Source organism: Odontesthes bonariensis, chromosome 23 (genome assembly GCF_027942865.1).
Source record: "Odontesthes bonariensis isolate fOdoBon6 chromosome 23, fOdoBon6.hap1, whole genome shotgun sequence".
Lineage (NCBI taxonomy): Eukaryota > Metazoa > Chordata > Actinopteri > Atheriniformes > Atherinopsidae > Odontesthes > Odontesthes bonariensis.
Genome location: NC_134528.1, coordinates 20,213,312 through 20,233,706, shown reverse-complemented (window position 1 = coordinate 20,233,706; position 20,395 = coordinate 20,213,312). Strand labels below are relative to the sequence as shown.

Sequence of the window (20,395 nt, the reverse complement as noted above, 5' to 3'; positions counted from 1 at the left end):
CACCATGCACACTAAGGTCAAAGTTACATGCGACGGATCTTCTCGAAACACGTTCCTCACGGATATGGTGGAAAGGACCTATCAGAAACGTCGTTTCATGGTAGGTACCCGGATGTACCCGTGGGGCAATTAGCTACGTCATTGTTCACCGCCGGACACCCGCTGGAAATTAGGAATGGATTTAAAACCGGTATTAACGTATTCATAACAGATTCCAGGTGAGTGCTGCGTTGCCTATATGAACGAATGTAATAATAAGTATGCAACTGAGATAATTTAGTAGTTTTGAATTGCTGGGATTCGCTGTAGTAGCCTTACACCGGTTCTGTATGTCATGTCGGAGAGCAGCGCAGTGAGCAAACAGCCACCGGTGTCGAGCCCCTCCTTTCTTGTGGATAGACGTCCTCACACTCAGGCTCATATATTTAACATACAGTACATGTCGAAGTATCACCCAACAACACCTTTCCAATATGTTAGTTTGTAGCTATGTGTCTCTCCACCATGTCAATCACTGTCCATTGTGCATGCTAACTAGCTTACTTGCTAGCCGCCTTAGCAAGACTACCGCCGCACGAGCACTACAGCCCGTAATGTTAGCTTCTCTCTGTAGCTATGTGTTCCATTCTCCGCTTCCTTTACGTTGGTGGCTTTGCGAAACAATTGTTTATCATTACTCATCGTTTTCCAGTGGCCGAAAACAAATATAAGTATTTTGTACATAATCCGTTTCTCAGTTCAAACCTGCTTGACTGCATGTTTTCTTGAAATGTAGAGGCGTTGCGTGTTTAAGGCCTAGCTACCGTCTGTTAGCCAGTGTAAGTGAGTCTGTTGGAGCAGGTGGGAGGAAACAGCTGCTGTTGGAAACGTGTTTCCGACAAGTAAATTTACCCTGTGTTGTTCTTTAATTTGCAGGGTTTGTTTGGAAGCTATTGCACAACCAAATACTTTTAGTAGTAGCTTTAATAATTTTTCGCCCTTATTTTGAATAGATCCTAAGAGTCGCTGTGTTCTCTGGTTTTTGATATTTTAGGCGGTATTTTGTCTTACATCCACAAATAGCTGTTATCAAAAGATAAAAAGTCAATGCAATATATGGTTGTAACTCTTTAAAGGTTTATTTTAATTTGTTTTATTTTTCAGTTCTAAAAATAAGTCGTCCAAAGACGTAATGTTAATCGAATCGAATGAACAGATAATTGAGCAGTGGAAAATTGGATAATGTATGACCATACATTAACCTGAAGTGATATCGTTATCTTCCAGCAAAGGCATTAACTTGCTGTTCCTAAACATGTTTTCAATTATTCTAAAGTAGCGGTCGGTTATAATTTGTCTGTTTCAAGTTCCTTTATGTGTTACACTGTTTGCCTACTTAAATTAGGCTAAATTAAACCTGGGACTTGCCTGTCTTTTCTTCATCTCCTAAAGCTGTGTCTCTGTCTCTAATGCAGCTATGAACAATGACAATAGTTGACAGATCTTCAGAAAAATCTGACCACGAGTCAGTCGGATTCAACCGATCCTCCTTCACCAGTGGAGACGTGGGGATGGACAACAGTTGTTCCAGCAGTTGGGCAGTGGGTCCCACAATGCCCAGTGACTCACCACGGCTCAAGTCTCCAGGAGGCTGCCTGGGTCCGACCCCCGGTGCTGCTGTCTACAACAGTACGCCGTCATCTGTGGACTGGCCCAAGGACCAAGGTATGACTTGGGCCTTTTATCAGCTGCATTTTGTTCTATGTGTCTTGAAAGCTGGGAGATTTAATTGTTTACAGATCTGGGTTCAGTCGATTAATGCCTTCTTTCTAACTCTCCACATATCACTAACACAGAGCTACACAACCCATGTTGTCAAACAGTGTAACTACATATGCAGCCTTGGCCGATAGTATAGTTTTTACCCGCACATATTGATGTACATTGTTTATTTCTCAAGTGGAGATCGGAAACAAGTATTTATTTATTTTTTTTTAGAAATGCATATCTTGAGATAATTAAGTTGTTTCTCCTAATAAACAGCTATTTATGACAAAGCAAACTATATAGCTTTTTTGTGTCAGAAATGTTTGTACACCATTTGGCAAGAAGTTTCAAACTGATTATCGTATTATGTTGGACCGGATTCAGCTTTGATTATGACTTGCAGTCACCGTAGCGTCTTTTCGATTTGCTTATGCAATAATACAACATTCATTTATGTCCAGAGTTGCATTAACTTGTGCTGGTGATGGGAGAGTGGGACTGCTGCATAAAGTCTTCTCGAGCACATCCCAAAGAGTCTCTTTGGGCCTGTGAAAACCTGGCATTGCCATCTTGAAATATGCCTCATGCCATTGCTCAGGTAGTCAGCTGTCTTTCTTTTTTTGGAAACGACCCCTGGATCATAAGGCTTCCCTCATAGACTTTTAAAGTTGGCTCTAGGCATGATGGATGCGACCTTGATCAGCTGCTCTTCTTATCCTGATATACCCCCCCTCACAGTGGATCAGAGTGAATGCGGACTCGCTGGACCACCTGACTTTTTTTTCCATTACAGCACAGTCCAGTGTTTATGCTTCCCTTGCAGCGTCAACTGCAGTTCTCTTTGCATTGTGCACATGTTTTTACTTTCACTATTAAACATTGCTGCGAATTCACAATTGATTTCACCAAATGTTTAAGAGGTCACTGATACCAATTACTCAAGAAATTCTCATGACCCCAATTCTTCCTCAAAGAGGATGGTTCACAACTTTGAAGTTTTAATAAATTGGATGGCTCTTAAGCTTATTTCATATTTTTAGTCATTTCAGCAATCTCATTAGTTGTTGTGCTTTCTTGATACAGTTTAACATCTTTTCCACAACCACAGCACATGTCTTTGATGTGTTTGTTTCAGAAATAAGAGGCTATTCACTGCATCAGTAAGGGTTAAATACCTTGTTGCCTGCCGAAAAACACTAATCACTGCAGTACTTTTCCAGTGGGAGGCTCGTACTTACTTGCCGAGATGGTGGCTTTTTTTTTTGGGTCAGGCTGTGTATTTGATTTAAATTATTTACTTTTAAAATTAAATTGAGAACCGTTCTCATAGTAAACAGTTCAATATTCAATGCTGCGCTAATATTGCTAATCTTTTTTGCTGCATTTTTTTTGCATGGGAGGAGTATGAAACAGTTGTTTTGTGGGGGTTGTGTTTCTGCCTCCATTCTTTCATTCATCCTGTTGCATAACCCTGACAGTTTAAAATCAAGAGTATGATCAGTCACTATAACTTGTGACACAGTTGATGTTTTGTGAAGCAAGCAACCTTGTCAGAAACAATAGAAAAGAAAGCCATTTGTCTTCTCAGGTAAAACTAATGATAAAACTGTTTAGTGTGACATAAGGTCCAATTCTATTTTTACTATCTACCAGCATGTATGTACATTGAAATATATATATATATATATATATATATATATATATATATTAGTCAAAATGATTGAATCTCATTTTAAGTATCTGTGTTTCCAGTTATAAGTGGTGGTGATGGAATAGATTTGCCCCAGAAGGTCCTGTTCCCTCCTGAGCGGCTCAGCCTAAAGTGGTCCCAGGTTCACCGTATTGGTGCTGGCCTGCAAAACATGGGGAACACCTGCTTCCTCAACTCAGCCCTGCAGTGTCTCACCTACACTCCTCCACTGGCCAACTACATGCTGACACGGGAGCACTCCAAAACTTGTAAGTTAGTGTTTTGTGGTACTATATTGTCACAACGACAATTTCATGTAATGGTACAGCCACACGGTACATTTCCATGTCATTCTTGGATTGTTTAGCAGTATATTTTAGCTGCTTTCTTGTGTCAATCAGACTGATCAATCCTATGTACATTTGCTCCTGCTGTAGGTCATGAGCCAGGGTTCTGTATGATGTGCACCATGCAAAACCACATGATTCAGGTTTTTGCCAACTCTGGCAATGTCATTAAGCCCATCGGTGTTCTCAATGAGCTCAAAAGTAAGTAAATGCTTTCAAAGCTAAAATGTGTAAGCTGTGTCCTGCGAAAAAGGCCTACCTGTAATGAAAGATAGGAGGCGCTGTGTGACTGTTTACTTTTTTATTTTTGGAGGGAAATTTTTATTTTTGGAATTTGTGTATTGATGTTCAAAGAACTTAGACTTGTTATAACTTTAATCATGCTAATGCATCCTCTTGCTTTTTTGACACATTACCCCCCCCCCTCTCTCTCTCTATCTCTCTCTCTCTCTCTCTCTCTCCGCAGGAATTGCAAAGCACTTCCGCTATGGAAGCCAAGAGGATGCGCATGAGTTCCTGCGGTACACAGTGGATGCTATGCAAAAGTCCTGCTTACCTGGAACCAAGTGAGTGTAACTGTTAACCCTATTAGCGCATTACTTCTCCAATAGTCGTTTAGGTAGAGAAGTGAAGCCAAAGACTTATGGGATTAATGCTGTATCCTGTGTTTCAGAAAGGGCAAATGTCTATTACTGTCTCTTAAGTATCGAAGGCATAGGTGGTGAGACTATATTCAGGAATACAGTTGTTTTTTTTTTTTAAACCATTTTACCAGGACTGATAACACAGAATACACATGAGGCAAACCTCAGTAGGGTCACATCCACAGTAGCTCTGTCGATTTTTCTCCAAAATGTAAATGTACTTTATTTATACAGCCCTTTACAGACAATCCTTATGGTGTACCAAAGTGCTTTACAACAGGTAATAAATAAAGAGAAGAATAAGTAAAAACAATAAAAGAACAGTGAAAGCAATAAAATATAACAAAATCGATTAAGATAAAAGTGCCATCATACTACTGGGTATTTAAAGCAATCCTAAATAAGTAAGTTTTTAGAAAGTAAGTTTACAATGGAAAGTATCCTTACAGCAGCCTCAAAAAAGACTGGAGGGGGTTTAACAGGGTTGTTAGAAAAAGATATTTGCTACATCTGGAAAAAAAAATCAGTACTTACAAGCTCAGGAAAAGTAGGCAGGGCATCATCGAGGACGCAACCCTCTTCTCAGGTCAGTGGTGTCATGTCAAAACAACTTCACTCAGAATAGTTTTTCAATCCACAGGCAGAAAGAATGCATTAAAATTACAAGGAAAAAAAAGCTGATGCGCTGCATACAGTATCAGTCAATATTTTGAACTCAACTGCTCATTCAAAACAGATAAGTAGCCGTGTCCAAACTGGTACTTTGTGTAGTCATATGCACATGTCTTTTCTGAGCACATGATTGTCTTATACTGTAGTTTACTGCTTTAGATTCACATAACCAGAATTTCTTTATCATGTGCTGCCTCCTGAATGCTAAAGACACCCATTGGCCTGCACCCTGTCCCTTCCATTTCCAGCCGGGATAGCGCATCTCCAGTCGAACGCTTCCCGTTGTTCTGGGCTTGTGTGAACAGCGACTGGAGACTGTTTTTCTGGTGTTGATGTGTGAAGTGTTTTAAGGAATCAAGTTGATTCTTATGTTGTGAGTAGCAGCAGCTGTTAACGCCCAAACTAAGTGATTACTTATTCCTCCATTTATGTTTCCTTAAACTTTAACAGTTTTATTTTCTAACTTGTCAGTTCAAAATACTGAAGTCGCCCTCCTTTTTATCCTCACCAATATAACCAGATAATGTTTGGATCTTGAATTGAACTGAAACAGTGAATTGCATTACAAACCTGATGAACTGATTTTCATCCTCATCTTACTTTGTAACAGATTGGACAGGCAAACGCAGGCAACCACTTTCATCCATCAAGTGTTTGGCGGGTACCTTCGGTCCCGAGGTAAGTTTGTAATGTTGGTTTGTTTTTGGTTTTTTATGTTTCGTATTTGTGAATTGAAATCTTAGTGTTTTTTTTTTTTGTTTGTTTGTTTTGTCATTTGCAGTAAAATGTTTAAACTGCAAAGCAGTATCGGATACTTTTGACCCTTTTCTGGATATTACTCTGGAAATTAAGGTAATAAGACCTGACTCGGACTTGTTTTGTATTTCTGCAGATGGATAAATTCCTAACATTTTGTGAAAACGGTATCAAACATTAAAATGTTTTTTTCTTCGTCTTTCCCTCCATGCAGACGGCTCCCAGTGTTCCCAAAGCTCTGGAGCAGTTTGTCAAGCCAGAACAGTTGGATGGTGAAAATGCCTACAAATGCACCAAGTAAGTCAGCCTACATATATGAAGCCATCTTGCAACCTGTAATTTAAACAGATATTTGTCATTTGACTAACACAACATGCCAAAAAACCCCGAGGATAAAAAATATTTGTTATTGAGTGTGCAGTACTTTGTTGCGCCAGCTTTTCCAGCAATTATGGCTGCAGGTCTGCAAGCTTCACTGAAGCTTCTCTCGGTTTGATTGTTCGTACAGATGCTTGTAGACACAGACCTGATTGTACTATCTTCCCTTCAACTCTTCCTTTTATTGAAACACGCCCCTCATGCAATGCGTGCTAGGTTACAAAAATCTAAAGGTGCACGGTTGGCTTGAATGAGGCGCCCAAGTGCCAGCTGTTGTAATGTCAATTTTGGCATGAGGGTGAGAACGGTGACTATAAACTATGCATAAGTCGTGCCACAGATTGTCAATTAGATTTGAATATTCTATTCCAGCACATTTCACCTTTTCCCTTTAAACCACCTGAGTGCTGCTTCAGCAGTATGTTTAGGGCCATTAGTTCACTGAAAAATAAACGTGCATCCCACCCTCAAATATCTGGAAGCCCGAAATAGGTTTTCACTCAAGAATTTCCATGTTCATACCATCCATCTTTTCCTTAATTCTGACCTGTTTCCCAGTCCCTGCCGATGGGGGGGAAAAACATCATGTGACTTTTATGCCTCTTTCACATATCTGTTGTGCTTTATAGATGGAAAAAGAAGACGTACTTATTCTTTTTTTTTAACTCACACATGCCAAACAGGGGAGAATCAGTCGCTGTTATTTCACACATTAAGCCGGCATTTAGGAATCAGCTAAATGTGGACGGCGCAGTTGGTTAGAGCGGTATATTGCACAATGCCGACTTGACGTGTGTTAGCACACACACTTCCCCAATATTGCTACCTCCATCGCCCGCTCAGAGGCGCAACAGTGGCGGACCTTAAACTTCCCGTAGAATGTACTTCCACACATGACACGATGCACAGTCTCAACTTGAAAAGGCAAGTGGGGAAGAGGCTTTAGATTGCACACATTTTCCTGCTTATGACTTCTTAAGGTAATTGGTTCCACCAGATCTTTATTTAGCGAAGGGGTGTGAATAAATCTGTTATTTTTCATTCGTTCCTTTTTTTTTTTTTTTCTTTATATATCACTTTGCTAATAAGATAACTGATCATTTGTGTTCTTCAGGTGCAAAAAAATGGTCACAGCCACAAAGAGATTCACTATCCACCGCAGCCCCAATGTGCTCACACTCTCACTCAAACGGTTTGCAAACTTTACTGGAGGAAAAATCACAAAGGTACTGTGACATGCACATGTAATGATATTCATTAACACTGTGGCTATTTTTAACCACGCATATTTCATTGGTATTTTGAAATGAACCAGCTTTTTTTTTTTTTTTTTGGTGTTGACCAGGATGTGAAGTATCCAGAGTTTCTGGATCTGAGGCCCTTCTTGTCTCAGTCTCAAGGAGAGCCCCAGATTTACGGGCTGTACGCTGTACTGGTTCACTCTGGATTCAGCTGTCACGCTGGACACTACTTTTGCTATATTAAGGTACCGATAATACAACAAACTATTATTCTATTCAATCGGAACACTGCTGTTGCCTCATACACACACTCCACCAAGAACTTACTTCAGCAGAGATTAATGGAGAATTCCTTCATATAGTGGCCTTAACACACTGAGGTCTTATCTGAAAACTACAGAGCCATCAATATATGTGCTTATAAAAACTTGGGAACATGTTCATGAATGTGACATTTGGTTATGTATCTATGACAATCATTTGAACAAATTTAAATATGGTGTTGTTTGTGCTTAACTTCTGATAGTTGTTCTGGTATTTACCTCCTCATATCCATTTAAGAAACTGATCGTATAATATTAAAGCTGTTATCTCTTGTTGTGTCTTAACAGGCCAGCAACGGTCAATGGTATCAAATGAATGACTCTTCTGTGTCTGTGAGCGACATCCGATCTGTCCTCAACCAACAGGCCTATGTTCTTTTCTACATCAAGTGAGTGAATCTTAGTTCAGCAGCTTCGACTGTCGATAATTGAGCAGAAACATTTTTTTAAATGTCATTTGATTTTGAGTATCTGCCGATACTGAGTCCCGATCCGATACTTCTACAGTACATTAAAAAAATGAATAACAGCGAAGAAACAATTATTATATTTTAGTAAAATAAAATATTATAGTTCTGATTTAAAATAATTAAATAAATAATGGGAATAAATATACATAAATAGATATATATCCGATCCCTTATCGGGATGCAACGTCCGATTCCGATCGAGTCTGAAACCACGTGATCGACCCGATCGGGACATCCCTATATATGTCTTATTGATAAGACCCCCTTTCCAAAAGCTGTGGTACTGTGTATAATGTAAATGAAAATATATTTAGTGGTTTAAAGACATAAAAAAAATATGTTACAAGTTGAAATTGAGAAATCTGGGAGGGAGCTATCTGCAGCTTAATGAACTCTTAATGAACGCTTAATGAATCTCCCCTAAATGAACTTTGGGCATTTAAATGTTTCTGTTTATTTATGCCCACTGCCGCTGTATCACTAGATCCTCTGAGGTGAAAAAAACTGGGGACTACAGCAACTTGAGCCATAACCCGGGAATCTCTGGGCAGTCATCCCCTCGGCCGGTGGTGACACCCCGCATCAGCACCACCGTCCACCACAACAACATCGGCTTCATAGGTCCCCAGCTGCCACCACACACGACCAAGGTAAAATAAAATCTTTTTGGGGTTTTTTTCGATACATTTTTCTATTAGGGATTCAAGCACTTGACCGGTTTTTGATTAGATAGTCAACAAATGTTCTTGTGCCTTTTTTTGTGTTCTCAGAGCACTCTGCATGTTAATGGGAATGGATCTCTTAGGGACTATCCCATCAGCTCCAAGGCCAGCACTAGCAGCAGCAGTGCGGTGGGAAAACCTGGCCATGGACTGGCTTCCTCCTCCATCTCCCACTCAGTCAGTCGACCCACAATGATCCCAGAGCAAGACAAACGACAGAAGCTTTCGTTTTTTATTGGACAAGGCAAACAGAACCGACCATCCTCATACAGCCAGCCGTCCTCTGCAAGCAGCTCCTCCTCCAGTTCTTTATCCTCCTCACAGTCTACCTCAGACATCCATTCAGACGTTCGCTTTGTTCCTCGTCAGCTTAACCATATTAATGGCAAGTCTTGCAGTAATGGCGATCACGCCACAAGCGGGAATGGGGCATCCTTCCTGGTGCCGTACAGCCAGGAGTCTTCAGAAGAATCCGACCAGGATAACGGCGGCACTCTGGATAACGGTCGTTTATCCAAGGCCCAGAATAAGGGAAGTAATGTCACAGTTAATTTCTGTGTTACTTCTCCTAAAACCACCAACGGAGAGTCGGGAGTGCACCATAACGGCAATGAATTAAATGGACCAACCTCTGGAGTCGCCACATCAAACAAAAATGGACACTATTGTGGACACCGCAAAGTGAATGGACTCAACAACCCTGAAAAGGTCAATTTCATATAGTTTCTCAATAATGTGCAAATATTTTGCTTTCACAGAAGTTTAATGATCTATGAATATTTAAATATCTGCGTTCCTCAGATCTCCAGCAGTAATCACGGCAGTTCTTCCTCTGTGACTGCTGCTGCTAATGGACAAGACACTGACCACAGTCTACCAGAGTAAGTTTAATATTCAGTTTAGAAAGAACATTTCTGTCACTGCTGTTTCATCTACGTTACGCAGTTGAAGAAAGTCTTTTAGGTGAAAAGAAATGACCATGATTTGTCTTCTTCTGACACTATAAACATGTTAGTTCAGCATAAAGTTTTGATCATTCGCTTGTATTCTTTGTGTTTGCAGCAAAGAGAACTATGGTTCTGCCTCATCCCAGGCCCCTTCATCTCAGAACATTCATCCTGCTGCTAATGAAAGCCAGCACCTCACCACTGCTGACACAAGGGCTAAAACGCTGTCTGAACCCCCATCTCATCAAGCATCCCTCTCTGCTGTTACCTCTTTACCTTCAGCTACTGCTACAAAGACCCACTCCGTTGCATCCAGAGAATCTGCTCCTTCTGAACAGCATGGCAACATTGCGGCCTTAACCTCGGAGCCAAACTGCTCTCAAAGCAGTGATGGGATATCTGCAGCGGCTCAGACGGTTTGCAAAAGTGTAAACGAAACCAAGGATTCCCCACAAGCTGACGGTCCATCAGCAGGGACTGAAGGACGTTTAGAAAATAAGGAGCAGAACAAGTCCAAGCCTAATTCAAGAGGCAATGAAAGACAATCCTCCCGAGACAGGGAGAGAGACGGACTGTACTCTGACCATAGCAGAGACCGGGAGAGACACTACAGGGACAGGAGTCCACTGCGAGAAAGTTACAGTGAGCGTCATCGGTACAGACAAGACTACAGAGATCACCATCGCTCATACAAGGATCGTTTGCCTGCTCCTGAACGTAACTACAGGGACTGGGAGCCTGAGCATCGCCGGGAGCGACCTTTTATGCATCCCAGGGAGCACGACCGTGACAGGCGCTCCTACTATTACAGTCACTATCACCAACGTACTCATCTGGATCACGAGCGGAGGAGGCACAATTCCCCCCACCATGAGGAGTCTCACAGCCGTTGGAGGTGGCGTCAGGACAGTCGAGAACCCCGGATGATGAAGGACAAAAGGAACGCTTGGGAGAGGGATTATTACCACTCAAATGAGAGGAGTTCTTCCCCTGCTGCAGTCTCAGAAAAAAGCAAGCCGAAGGATTCCAATGTTGACTCTGCTCCTAAAAGAGATGATCATAGTCCCAAGAGGACTACTGATCGTTTGAGAAACGAGAGAGATGACAGCTCTGAGGCCCACCGATCTAAAAAACACAAAAAAAGCAAGAAAAAGAAGAAGTCGAAAGACAAAGACAAGCACCACGAAAGCGGGTAGGTGATCGACATTTTTGACTTCACGCTGACTGAAAGTGCTGTTTCACTCAAATCTGTTAACATCACTCAGATGTTTGAGCTTCACTTGTACAGGATGATATGCATTCAGAATCTGAAAGTAGAGAGTTGTTTTCACATGTTTCACACTGTGTAGGGTGTACCAACATGGCAACTTATGCTATTAAACTAAGCTGTTCGAGAGCAGGTTGCGTTCGAGATAAGAAACCAACTCGTGTAAATTCATCGTGTCCCGACCAGTCAATTCTTTTACAAAATCGGCGGGAAAACGGTGGGGGGAAAAAAGTGAGGGTCTCACCTCGATACACTGTTTTTGAGTCTGAAACCTAAAATGTATACAGACTATCCCTTAATTAAACGGCATGCAGCAGCAGAACCATAGCACCTTAATTAATTACAAGCTCTCGTAGTTGGCTCAGCAGCACAAAGTCGTGGCCATTTCATTTAATTTCACACAAGGTGAAATATTAATAAGTTCTGTAATGTGAAGTGGGAGTTTACAATGGCTGATTAAACAAACCTTGTTGTCAAGGATGACACATTCAGTTTAGCACCAAAACCTTCCATCTTCCATCATGGACAAAGATGTTGCTGAATCCACGTTGCTTCCCTCCCTCAACTCACTCATGAATGGCATCCATCTGGTGGTATCATTTCAAGGGCAACTGACCCGCTTTTGCCATTTAAGTCGCCGATGCTTTTTGCTTTTGTCTCTCGATGGCTGCGAAGTTTTATCACACCCGTGTTCTTGTCATTCATTTGGAGACCTTTTGAAAAACGTTTCTCGTTGCTCTATCAAGCCGATGCAAAATTTTATCTCCTGCTACCAAACTTAAAAATGTTTGGACTGTTCAGTTAAAACCGTATTAGGCAAGTATGAAATATTATGATAGTAGTTATCAGTAGAAAACTATCTCTTCTATGCTTTGGCATATTAACTAATCTATTCTACGGTCGAATCTGAAACAGATGGTCATGGTTGAGAATGTGTCGCAGCTCCCTGTGCACACCTGTACTTCTTCTTGGATAGCCCTGTGTATTGATGGTGTTCATTGTGTTTCCTGTCCTCCCCTAGAAGCTCAGACATGGACTCGGACAGAGCTACTGAAACCAGAAAGAAAAAGAAGAAGAGGAGGAGGCACAGGGACAGCGACAGTGAGCAGCGAAGCCCAGATGCAGCTCGCAGCCACAGGAACGGAAGCAGCGAAGAAGGAGAGAGTCGCAAACGCCGTCACTCTGACAATAAAGACTCTGACCATGACAACGGCTTCTCGCAGGAAAAACGTCGCCACACAGACTACAGTGATGGCAGCAGGGACCATTTACACGCCTCACGTCATACCCCACCCTCAAACGGTTCAACTCACCGCCATCACAATGGTTACGCAGGTATTGCAGGCTTTTTACATACAGACTTAAACTTCTAAATCAAACTATTATTGAGAGGGATGTTGCTGTATTTTAACATTTTTTAAATTTAAAATTTAGATACACTTTTATCTTTATTTTATGCTAATAACACATTTTAATGGTTAGAATTTTGTAATCTTCAGTCAACCTATCGATTGATAGATCTAGATGAGTAGATGTGCAAAGCTCACACACAGCAGACAGTTGGATCCCACCTCCCCTCAGGGGGGAGCAGCACTCGTCACCCTGTTCTGCAGGGGCCTCTAAATGCTGGACACACGAGTGTAACCCAGGGTAAAAAGTTGTTTGTGTGTGTGACCTAATTGGTGGAACTCTGCAGCGCTGTGTAGTGGTGGCTGACTTCTAACGCTGATCCTGTTTTGCAGGAAACGGTTACAGCCAACCCAATGGCAACTCCCACTGATCCTCCGGTGGCCTGAAACGTTGACTCTGTGAGTGACCGTCCTCATTAATGATTCTAACCTTGTAGTTGGTCACAATACGGGTTTAAATGTCTTGGGAGCATCATTTAGCTAACAGCTTTTAAAGAGGCCTCTTCTCTCTTTCTCGTTCCAGCCTCATCTGCAACATTTTGACAACAGCAGAGGAATGATATCAATAAGTTTTTGACGTGGTGCTTCTTCACAGGGAATATACAGAATTTTTACCACAACTAAAGTGTTTTTAAATGTGCAAATGTACTTTTTTTTTTTTTTTTTTTTTTTAAACGGTGTTGATTTATTTGCCGTAACTCTCCTTATAATGGTCAAAAACTGTCACCTTTTGAACATTTATGATGAAAAATAGTAATATATACTTGTTTCTATACAAAAGCCTGGAGCTTAAACATGTCAACTGCTGCTCTGTGGATCTCAGGACACGAAAAACTTGTTATAACATCAATCAGTTATCCATCTGCTTCAAATAAGACTAAAAACAAAAGGGAGGATGACTGCAAGGCATCATGTTTGTTGGAGATGTCACCATACCTGCAGAGCTGCAATGTTGTTTTTTTTTTTTTAGTTTCTCTTTTTTTTGGGGGTGGGGGGGGCGGTAGGGGTCTTTGATCCCACTGGGTGCGGTCAGATAAACTCAGAGAAGGATGAATGCAGTGGTGGGAACAAGGCTTTGCAGACTGATACCTCCATGTTAACCCTGGACACACTTGAGAACATTTCTCAGCTCTTTTCCTTTTTTTTTTTTTTTTTTTTTTTTTTTTTGTTGCAGCCGTTTCCATTTCCCTCTGAAGCCTAAGATTCGTCATTTTAAGACTTCTTCACAAGGTTTTCTCTGGATCATGCCCCTCTCGTCTTTTCTCTTTAAGTATTCAAAAAGAAAAAAGCATCTTTGTTTTGTTTTTATCATCATGGCTGTGGACCATTTTTGTTAGCTTTTTAATGAAAAATACACCTTGTTTGTCTTTTAGCATCATGAATAATACTGTGAATTTGATTTTGAACTGTACTATCAGTTATTTTTCTATGTAACAATCCTGCATCAGGATTCTTCTCATCTTGTCTCGTCATTTCGCTTTTGTTTTTAGAAGAGCTCGTGTTTTTTTTTTGTTTGTTTTTTTTGACCATATTCTCCGGGTATGGTTTGCTTTGAACTTTTTTTCTTTCTTTTTCAAACTTTGGAAAAAGAAGCTGAGAAAAAAACTGCTGTTATACTTTTTTTTTTTTTTTTTTTTAAGTTTAGCATGTCTGAATTTATACATTGTATAAGGTAAAAGCCTTAAAATACATTTAATGTCAGAAATTGTAATATGTTCTTGATCTTGGACTTTGTTTACAAGCTGCATCAAAATGAATGGAAAATGCTGATTGAGATGTTGGGGGTTGTTTTGTTTTTGTTTGTTTGTTATCTGCCTTTGTATTATATAGAATTGATTGATTGTATTTGAGCCTCTTGTTGAACAAACTTTCTTCAGCAGTTAAATTATAATGTAGATCGTTAACCGACCACACTTCTTTGTATTAAGGTTTTGTTAAACACACACACACACACACACACACACACACGTAGTTTTAGCTGATTGCGGCTCAACTGGAAAATGTATCCTTCACACTGTGTCCATATTTGAAATAACCAAAGACCCAGGAAGTTTGGCACGGTCAATTTCTTGGTGGATTCACATGAAAGCAGAAACTTATCTGTAATTAGCAAGATTTTTTTTCTTTTATTATTATTATTCAGATTGTACATCAAAGTTTTCCCAAACAAAGATAAAACCGTGTTCATGTAAAAATCCTTGAAGTAAAGTTTTGGCTGTGGAGCCGCTCGGATTCCAGTCAACAGTCACACGAGTGGAGTTCTGAAAGATCCAACAAGTCGTGTGTTTCACCTTTGTGAAGTGTTTATGTCCTGTGACGCAGCGTTTTGTCATTATCTGCTCCTCAGCAATGACTTTTTGAGGTTTCACTGCTCCCCTGGGAGCTGCACAAAGTTTCTCTTCCACTATTACAGGCTGCTAATGTCAAACTAATAAGATGAACGGGTAAAAGGCCTCAGCCGTGACTCACTCTACATGGACACCAGGAAAAAGAAAACGACAAAAAAAAAGTATGTACATTTTATACTATAAATGCTAAATGTAAGGTGGGGTGAAACAAGATAATAAATACAAAAGAAATTAACTTTATCACAAAGATGGATCTTCAATACATAAAAATACTTTCAGGTGATCGTTTACAGAATTAGTATTCGAATGATTATTATTTTTTTTAAGACCGCGATCACTTAAAGTGTCTAAACTATAATGAATGTTGAGCATTATCCTCAAACATGTTTCCAGTACGTCGCAACCAAAGATGAAATATTTGGGAGAACTGTAACTTAAGTAAATGAGCTTGATTTTCTAGAATAAACCCAAATGTTTGCATATACAGATACAGAGAGTTCCCAGTCAGACCAGCTGACTGGTGAGCTTGAGGCTTTCATAAGTTGCTACACAATATTGTTGATGTTGGCAGTTGCCAAAGGAGGTGAAGGACTTGCTGGAAAAGTCTCTCTGAACGACAGGATTGCTCCAGTATCTGGCGATGGATACCGAGGTTTTTAAATTCTCACTGCATTGTCAGTGCAGTTGATGTCATTCCTTATGTGTCCAGCAGAGGGCAATCTATTAATAAGCCTTGTGAGAAAACATCCTGTGATCAGAGCCTCTGTCGTCTCCTCTGCTGTTCTTCATTATGATCCAATTTGGTGAGGATTTCACTCCCAGTCCCTTCTTTGCTGTTTCACGTCCGTATTCAATGTCTCTGCCAGACTAAATGTAATCTCTGGATTCATGTTGGACAAGAACTGAGGTGCAGACAGTCTTCTGTCAGAAATGTGTACGATCAATAGAGTCCCACTTGCATTTGCTGCTTGTCCTCCAGCCCTGAAACAACAACACACACACACGCACGCACGCACACCAGGCCTCCCAGTTTCAGAAGTGCTGCTGACACATGTAGTTGAAGTCAGGTGGTCCTCATTTCTTATTGGCTATCCTCCTCTTCCTGGTGGCCAGCATGTCATAGAAAGGATCCTTGCTGATGCTCGCTCTGTGAAAGACAGGAAGGAACAGATTAATGAGGGTGTCCAACTGCTCACAACAAGGGCTAATTTTGTCAGTATTGTGAACATGTATTTTAAATGTCAGCAAAACTGCATCCTGCCTTGTGTTTACACTGCATTCTGGTGGTGAAAGTCAGAAATAGATAACCAAGCCTCAGTTCTGAGTAGTTTTTCAGTTTTATTTCAGCGCCTCATCGTTGATGTTTTAAGAAACCAAATACATTGTGGGGGCCCGCTCTATCAGCGAACACCTGGGCGTGTATTTAATTAATGGAAGTTAAAGGTCCTCGTCACAGTCGGCCCGGGTTCAAGTCCCAGACCCTTTGCTACATGTCATCCCATCTCTCTTTGCCCACTTCAAATAAAGGATACTAGTTCCCAATAAAGTCTGCCAAAATGCATACCTTTTGGTGAATCTGGTAGGATGGGTTGGTGGGAGGTATTAATTTGGTTGCAGTCTATAATTTCGCCAGTAGATGTCACTAAATCCCACTCTAGACCTTTTATTTAGAATTTGGAAAAAAAATGCTGCGGACTGTGTGAGAAAACGTTCAAGACATTCTGTCTCCTAACTTTCTTTGCGGGAGATCATCATACATGCATGTACTGCCGAATTTGGTTTTGGTTGGACTAACACAATATATACATATTTCTTTCTAGTGCCATGTAATCCTGTTTACAGTCGCCCGTTTACACTACTCATGGAAATAAAGCTATTTGCATGCACTCAGTGTCAGTGTACAGATATGTTAATATTTTGTGTGCTTTTCCCATCGTTAGGCTCTCAATTAGCTTATTGCTAACTTTAACATTCTGTGTACATCAGGTTTTTAAACTTGAAACCAGCATCCTGCTTAACAAAAATCAGTGCTATGAGGGGTCACATAGAACCAAGAGAGTAAGCAGAAAGAAGCCACATCGAGAGGACAGGCGGAGTTGGGTAAATCCAGCTACGTAACACGGAGTGTTAATTCAGCTCCACGTGAGCTCGTTTCCCTTTTACAAGAGTGACAGTCTCATACTGGGATGTTTTGTCAGTGTCACACACCAAAGATGAGAAAACCGCTGAGTAACTAGATGCTTTCCCGGCAGCTAAGGGTTGAGGTGCTGACATGTCCTCTGTTTACGTCCACACCGGTCTCTAACTTTGCAGATGAATCAGTTGGGACGCTGTGGAATCTGCTGATCACGGGACAGTCCGCTGCCTCATCGTCCAGTCAAGTGAAAGTGTGATTGCAGCAAACAACCCTGTCCAGTCTGTGATCATTAGCATTCCAGCAGTGACAGCAGGACAGCCTTTACATGATTTGGCGCACAATTTAAAAAAAAAAAAAATCTTACTGTTGTATTTGTAAGCCAACAGATTGAGTACCTGCGGTGCAACATTAGAAGGCCCACTGACTCAAAATCTTCCACAACCAAGAAATAATGAGCACCGCTTTCCTCCTCCTCTCCCCGACTAAATTTCAGGAACTCACTCCAAGTCACACCACCTTCCTTTAACAGATACACATCTGTCAATGCTAAAAGGTTTTTTTTTAAACATCGTTAGAGCATGGAGGGATTTTGTAATATAATCTTCTGCTCAAGACATTGATCATATTTACCAGTGAGGCTGAAGTTAAGTAGATAATAACCACTGAGCTGATCAATAACCCACGAGTCCAATTTACAGCAGCACCTCTGCTCTCCCCGCTGGATAACGAGACAGCATTCTGATGTAACGTGTAAATGCTGCCAAAGCACTATAAAGAGCCCGAGGGGGTGTGTGTGTGTGTGTGTGTGTTTCTCTTGCTCATTGAGCTCTAAGCAAAAGGAAGTGACCTTATCCAGCAGAGCAGGAATCACATCTGAGTGTTATCTCCATGGAAGTGTGAGAAATGGAGTCCCATTTAGTCACCAGTCCGTGTGTGCACATTCTTGATTACGCTCACATCTGTGTGTGTGTGTGTTGGTTTCTCACAGTGTCAAGGTCAGGCATGAGAAAGTCCCACATGGGAGAAGGCGGGCGTTGGCTAAGTGCCCTCTAAGTGTAAATGGAGCCCCACTAAGACGGCGTCTCTTACTTGATGGATTTGATCCACTCCTCCTTCTCCTCCGGGGTCGGGGCCGATATCCTGTACACTACGTGGTTGCCCTCGACGACCCGCCCGTCCGCTTCTGTCTTGCAGGCCTTGATAACCTGACCTTTGTGGTTGGGGTTGTAGAGCTCAAAACAGTTCTGGGAGGACATCGTTGAAAAGGAAAGAAGTCAAATTCAGAACATATCTGTTGTGTTTTATACAAAGGTGTTTAAACTCGAATGAGGGGGGCATGGGAGATGCTAGGTTTGATCCTTACAGGTTTTCTTGGCTCATCCACCTCTCTGATACTGAGGTTTTCTAGAGGAATAATCCCGCGAGGCTCTTTATCCTGAGGATACAAATAAAACAAGCGTCAACACGTCTCTCATTCGGCGCATGCATTTGCCATCTAAGAGCAGGACAAGGTCAAATTCTTGAGTGCAAAGAGGGGGCAAATACTTAAACATTCCACAACAACTGCTCCTGCTATCGCTATTATATTTGAATTTTATATTATAGTTGAAACTCGTCTGCATTGAAGAGAATTAAATACAGGGGAAATGATAAATCTGTGAAAGCGAAAGAACATCAGTGAGGACAGATAGAGAGGAATAAATTAAGGAAGTAATTCAGCAAATGTGGGAATATAAAGAGAAATCAAATAATTAGTCGGACATACATTTATTTCTGGGTATGTTTACATATTCAAAATAAATATCTATTCAAAATCAGTCAATTTGATGAATCATTTATTCAATTTAACTGCTTTTTTTTAAATCCTTATTCTTTTGCCGTCTGCTATGGCTTTTCCCCCCCATCTCCCAAGAGCTTTTGGAATTTCCTTGTCAGACATCAAGGAAATGCCAACATCTGGCCTCACACTAACAACAATCTGTGAATGGGACCAATGATCTCTGAACGGGGGGGGGGGGTTCAGAGATCATTGGTAACAGCAATATGTAAATATTTAAAATTATAAGGAGAAAAAAAATAAAGAACGGGGGGGAAATAACAAGCTTATCTGAACAGATAAAAAAATGATACCAACAGGAAATAAATGAATAATTCCCATGAAAAATTAAAACGTATTTTAACTTGCATATTCTATGCACATAAATAAGAATGCTTGTTATTTAGCTTTTAGGTTTTTTTATCTGTCTTCATTCCACTATCTATGTATTTTTTGTTTATATATATCTATTTCATTCTTTTTTTGCTCACCCCTGTCTTCCTGGATTAGATATTAAAAAGAGAAATGAAAATGTCTAAGGGGGAGGAAGTGAAGAATTCCCCAAATTTTTCACCAGACATCATGCCAAACTCAAATATCGTTTCAGTATTGTAACTGATTTGTTGCGCAGTTTGATTTTGGCTCAGATTAAAGATCAACACAGAGGTGCTGGTTTTCGATCGAGGCAATTTCACACCGTAACTGTAACAGCTACAAATTACAAAACAAACTTAACCACGTCAAAAAAAAAAAAAAAAAGATGGGGCAATATCTCTCGCTGTATCACTTTTAATTTCCACAGCGCCTGAGCTCGGCACCATTTGGTTAAATAAAAAAATAAAATCGAGGTGTAGGTAAAGCACACGGAAGGCTTTCATTCATCCTGGTCACGTAAGGCACGGCACTCGAGGGAGACGTAACCCCGCACTCTCCAAACATGCACCCAAGAGTGTAGTGCACCAGAGAAGCCCAGATGCGAGGGGTGTGTGGGAGTGTTGAAGGGGGTGGGGGACCTTGAGGAACAGCCCCGTGTCCTGCTTGTCATCTTCCTTCTAATGAGGGGGCACAGCGGGAGGAGGAAATGCCCTGGGACAGCTGCTCACAGCTGGCTAAGTGTGTTCCGCGTCCCCCCGCTGCCACAGCAGGCGCTGCGAGTGTGCAGAGGGATTTCTGGCTGTGGGGTTTTTGGGGTGGGGTGGGTGCTTGGCTTACAGCTTAGCAGGGCCAGATGGGTTGCTGTGGACTTTTCAGATGTTTCCTATGATGCTGCACGGGAATTGCTGGAGTGTGGCTCATTTCAGTCAAAGGTGCTACGTCTGTTAAATAATAAAGCTGTGGAGCAAAGACCTGTGCCTCTGTTGTTTTGTGTGAGTGGGTGAAAGAGAAACATGGACTAAATGGATTCATTTCAAATCCACTAACGTTTCCTCTCTGCCTTTGGGCTCACTGGTTTCAATACTGAGCACACAAACCAAAACTACC

At 41.1% G+C, this 20,395-nt stretch overlaps 2 protein-coding genes across 3 annotated transcripts in view; one reads left to right on the top strand and one right to left on the bottom strand.

The window, feature by feature from the left end:
* The first annotated feature begins 56 nt into the window (after positions 1-56).
* usp42 (ubiquitin specific peptidase 42) lies at positions 57-13,282 on the top strand. The gene is made up of 18 exons (XM_075457736.1): positions 57-218; positions 1,455-1,704; positions 3,499-3,705; positions 3,874-3,984; positions 4,250-4,349; positions 5,710-5,777; positions 5,881-5,951; positions 6,070-6,152; positions 7,348-7,459; positions 7,579-7,719; positions 8,086-8,186; positions 8,752-8,917; positions 9,038-9,697; positions 9,791-9,870; positions 10,052-11,128; positions 12,225-12,538; positions 12,946-13,011; positions 13,136-13,282. The coding sequence occupies exons 2-17, from the start codon at positions 1,464-1,466 to the stop codon at positions 12,981-12,983; spliced, it is 3,570 nt and encodes a 1,189-aa protein (XP_075313851.1). The 5' UTR covers positions 57-218; positions 1,455-1,463; the 3' UTR covers positions 12,984-13,011; positions 13,136-13,282.
* Positions 13,283-14,718: 1,436 nt separating this feature from the next.
* The window catches only part of LOC142374195 (cytohesin-3), a 37,006-nt gene continuing 31,329 nt past the window's right edge, over positions 14,719-20,395 (bottom strand). For both annotated transcript variants that reach the window (XM_075457737.1, XM_075457738.1), the window contains exons 11-13: positions 18,461-18,532; positions 18,187-18,341; positions 14,719-16,107 (exon numbers count right to left, since the gene is read on the bottom strand). In XM_075457737.1, the coding sequence (XP_075313852.1) occupies positions 16,035-16,107; positions 18,187-18,341; positions 18,461-18,532 (300 nt within the window). In that variant the 3' untranslated portion in view covers positions 14,719-16,034. The remainder of the gene's footprint in view (positions 16,108-18,186; positions 18,342-18,460; positions 18,533-20,395) is intronic.

Excerpts from the sequence above, each read along its gene's own strand:
- usp42 (XM_075457736.1), top strand. The coding sequence starts at position 1,464 with ATGACAATAGTTGACAGATCTTCAGAAAAATCTGACCACGAGTCAGTC. Across the intron at positions 1,705-3,498 it reads GGACTGGCCCAAGGACCAAG|TTATAAGTGGTGGTGATGGA; the intron begins GTATGACTTGGG and ends CTGTGTTTCCAG. Across the intron at positions 5,778-5,880 it reads CGGGTACCTTCGGTCCCGAG|TAAAATGTTTAAACTGCAAA; the intron begins GTAAGTTTGTAA and ends TGTCATTTGCAG.